The sequence below is a fragment of the Alligator sinensis genome, unplaced genomic scaffold, assembly GCF_000455745.1.
Source record: "Alligator sinensis unplaced genomic scaffold, ASM45574v1 scaffold611_2, whole genome shotgun sequence".
In the NCBI taxonomy this organism is placed as follows: domain Eukaryota; kingdom Metazoa; phylum Chordata; order Crocodylia; family Alligatoridae; genus Alligator; species Alligator sinensis.
In genome coordinates, this window is record NW_005841869.1 from 3,114,065 (window position 1) to 3,117,702 (window position 3,638).

At 64.8% G+C, this 3,638-nt stretch overlaps 1 protein-coding gene across 1 annotated transcript in view; it reads right to left on the reverse strand.

Moving 5' to 3' along the window:
* Nucleotides 1-3,638, reverse strand: part of NR5A1 (nuclear receptor subfamily 5 group A member 1) — a 29,089-nt gene that overhangs the window by 22,092 nt on the left and 3,359 nt on the right. The window contains exon 4 of the mRNA XM_014526556.2: nt 1,672-2,312. Within this exon, the coding sequence (XP_014382042.1) occupies nt 1,672-2,312 (641 nt within the window). The remainder of the gene's footprint in view (nt 1-1,671; nt 2,313-3,638) is intronic.

Here is a 3,638-nt window from a genome sequence, read left to right on the forward strand (position 1 = left end):
CGGATCTGCTCTCGCGGGGAGGAAAGCCATATTGTAATGGCGCACTCAGGCTGACAATAGAGCTACAAGGCTACCCGGCCACGCAGCCACGGTTTACAATATCTCCTGACAAACAACAATCGCCCTGTTCCCAAAATTCACGCGGGAAACTGATACGATTGAAAAGCACAAGACCTGGCTCCACAATGCCGCTTCCTGGCACTGTTCTGTGCCAGGAGAAGCTATTTTAAGTGGTGAAGGGCATGCCCCGCTTCGGGCTGGGCGAGGAGAAGGCGGGCGCGAGGAACGTGCCGCCTCCCGAGACGGCATCGAGAAGAGCCGAGCCGCGTGCCGCGCTGGGCCCACGGGAGGCCCCATAGCCATGGGCACCGCTGGCACCGCAGCACAGCTGGATTATGTAGTGGTCACCACCTCCCTTTCCCAGTATCAGCCTGCAGCGCCCAGCGCAGAGGCGGGCACGACCCCCAGACCGTCCAGCATTGCAAACCCCTGGCTTTTTGTGGGGAAACATTAAAACCAAGGCCTCGCGGCGCTAACGAGGGCTTAAGGAAACGTCATCGGGGTGGCTTCTGCAGCGTAGCCCGGTGACTGTAGCCACACCAGAGCCAGATCCCGGGCAGGACTCGCACCCTTCTCTCCAGAAGGGCTTGGGTCCCACCTGACATGCCAGAGGAGACCACTGGAGACCCCAAAAACTTTCAGGGGGAAGAGCAAACCCAGCCCCGGTGCAACCGTGGGTGTTTCTGAGTTCATTTGACCACACACACAACACCGACACATCCTGAGCACGGCAAGCGGGCAGCTAACCGAAGCCCGCGGCGTGGCCCCGGGCTCCCGGGACAGCTCAGCCCTGCTCTGCCAGCCCGCTCCGGACCTCGGCTGCAGCTGGTCCCAGCCCCAGCCAGGCTCCGCAGTGACCCCGGCCACGCTGCCGGGCGCTAATAGGCACCCACCCGACGGCATCGATTTTCCTCCCAAAGGCCGAGGAGAGAATTGTCTCCGCTATAACTCCTCAACGTTCCAGTTTTCAATTATATCTAGGGCCCGACGCGGCGCTCGCTCTGCTAGTTATTGCCTCGACACCTGGCCCCTGACAGTGATGAATCTGAAACCATTAGCCCCGGGAGACAGGCTGGATTGTTTCGTCATCTCTGCTGCGCGGCAGCATCTCCAGCCCCGCTCCGGGACGAGCCCCGGCGGAGCTGGACGTGGCCGGAGAGCCCGGGAGCCCGCCCTGCCAGAAACGCCCTGCCTCGTGCCTCCACGACCCCAGCGCTCACCAGGACTGTTGTTCCTGGATGCCAATAGCAGGACTGGCCTGAGGCCCTCCAAACTCATGACAGCTCGCCTGCCCGCGTCCAAAGCAGAGCCAGCTCGTGAGCTGGACTGCACCGTGCCGAAGGAACGGCGATGCACACAGCCGTTGGACTCTTGTGCCCGAAGCTCCCCGCCCCGGCCGGCCGTGCCCCGAGCTCAGCCGCTGAACGGCCCTCGCGCTCCCACGGTTGTCCCGTTTCCTGCGGGTCCTGCTCCAGGCAGGGGGCCAGGCGGGCAGGAGTCACTCCGCACGCCCGCCCACCCTTGTATTCAGCCTCCGGGGACGTGGCCACACGGGACCCCCCCTTGCCACCCAGCAGCCCCGCATGGACCCGGGCCGAGCGAGCCACCTACCTCCAGCTCCTTGAAGAAGATGCAGCTCCGCGCCCACTCCACGATGGAGAAGAGGGTCTGGTCTGCCATCTTGCACATGAGGCCGAAGGTGCTGAGCTTCTCGTGCCGGCCCTTGCCCTGCTCCTGCTGCAAGCAGGCTAGTATCCGAGCCTTCACCTGGGGCTCGTCGGGCTCCAGCTGCAGCAGCTTGAGGATGACCTCAGGGATGTCGGGCGGCGAGCTGTTGGGGTAGGCATCAGGGTACACGTAGCCGGCCACGGACTCGTGGGAATTTGTGTAGGGGTCCGGGTACTCGGACTTGATGGTGCGGTTGGGGAAGGAGGGGTAGTGGTAGCCGGACAGCGCCCCGTGGCTCGGCACAGTCACGCCCAGGGCCGGGGTCCCGTAGGGGCTGCGGTCGTAGTCGACGGGCGTGAGGGCGGCCGGGTTGGGAGGCAGGGTCTTGGCTGCGGCGTGGAGGCCGTGGATGGTGGAGGACAGGTTGTAGTCACTTTGCACGGGGGACACGATCTGAGGCACAGTCTCCAGCTTGAAGCCGTTGGCACGGATCAGAGCCTTCTTCTGCTGCTTTAAGGCACGGTCTCGCTTGTACATGGGCCCGAACTTGTTTCTTCCTCCTCGCATCCGGTCGGCACGCACGGCTGTGAGGGGCAGAGGGAAAGGACGGTCGTCGGACCGGGCTGCATGCAAAGCCACCACCCGGTTCCTGAAGTCTCCGGGAACAACACCCCCCTCCCCGGGCTGCTGCCTGGTCAGCGGGGGCAGGGGCAGTGAGGGGCTTTTGCTGGACACGGGGGCGGGGGCCTGGGGCAATAGGCAGCCTCGAACCAGCTGGTCCAAACTAGCGAGGCAGCTCAGAGCGGGGGCTCCAGGGCCCGTCCACGTCCCGTCCCCCCGGCTGAGAAGCCCCTTGCCCGGGCCGTGATGAAGAGGCAGGCTGCTCTCCAGGAGCCCGAGGAGACCTGGGGGGACCTGCAGCTCCCCACTCCCTGCACCCCCACGCCACCAGAAAGGAAGGAAATTAGGTTTTTACCTCGTGACTACAGAGAAAAAGCTGGAGGATGTGCAGCCAGAAGGCAAATAACCCCCCCAAAAAAGAGCCCCAATTGCATCTCATGCGTTTTAACCCACACACAGGGTTTTCTGGGGCCCGACTGGCCCGGGCTAGCACAAGCATCTCAAGGAAGCCCCGTCTGAATGGGACCCGGCGCGTCCGCACCTCCCTGCCAAGCCCGGCCAGCCTCACGGTGAGACACACGACCGGGCTCTGCAGGAGGCACTGCCCGGACCCGCGGCAGGCCCGTGGTTGCTCGGGGTTTACATCCTCTGCCTGAGAAGCCTGCTCGGCTCGGCCCCGCTCCCTTGCAAGCGGCAGAGGCTCCCCGCGAGCCCGGAGCGGACACAAGAATGTGTCACGGGCCGAGGAAGCAGGTGCTTCTCTGCAGCACGAGACGGCTCCTTGCCTCCGCCACCACCCCGCGGGGACGGCTGCTTCGGACGCCGCGCTTGCAGGAGCCGCCAAGAGCCGAGCCCTCCGCACTGGGTGCCCGGGAGGACAGGCCAGGGATGGGGAGCCCAGTGCTGAGGGCGTGCTTGGGCACTTCTGCCTGCTCACAGCGGGTCGCATCTCCTCCCCCCCCCTCCTCAGAGCAATCGGCACTGCCGGGACCTCTGCCAAAGCTGTTACAGCCAAAACAAGGCCCGGAGGCTGAGTCCGGTGCACGGTCACCGGGCCCGGGGGGAGCAGAGGGTGGGTGCAGACGGCTGGAAGAGGCAGGGCCCGATCCTGCCGGCGTCCCCAGAGCAAAGCGAGGGAAGGGAAGGGAAGGGGACGCGAGAGGCCGGAAGCGTCGACGCCGCCCGCCCAGGGCTGGCGAAGCTCGGAGGGCCAGAGGTTTCTTGGATTCCCAAACATAGTCCGAGCGGGTGAAACATTTTTGACGTAATGTGCTCCACCCATCCGCTCT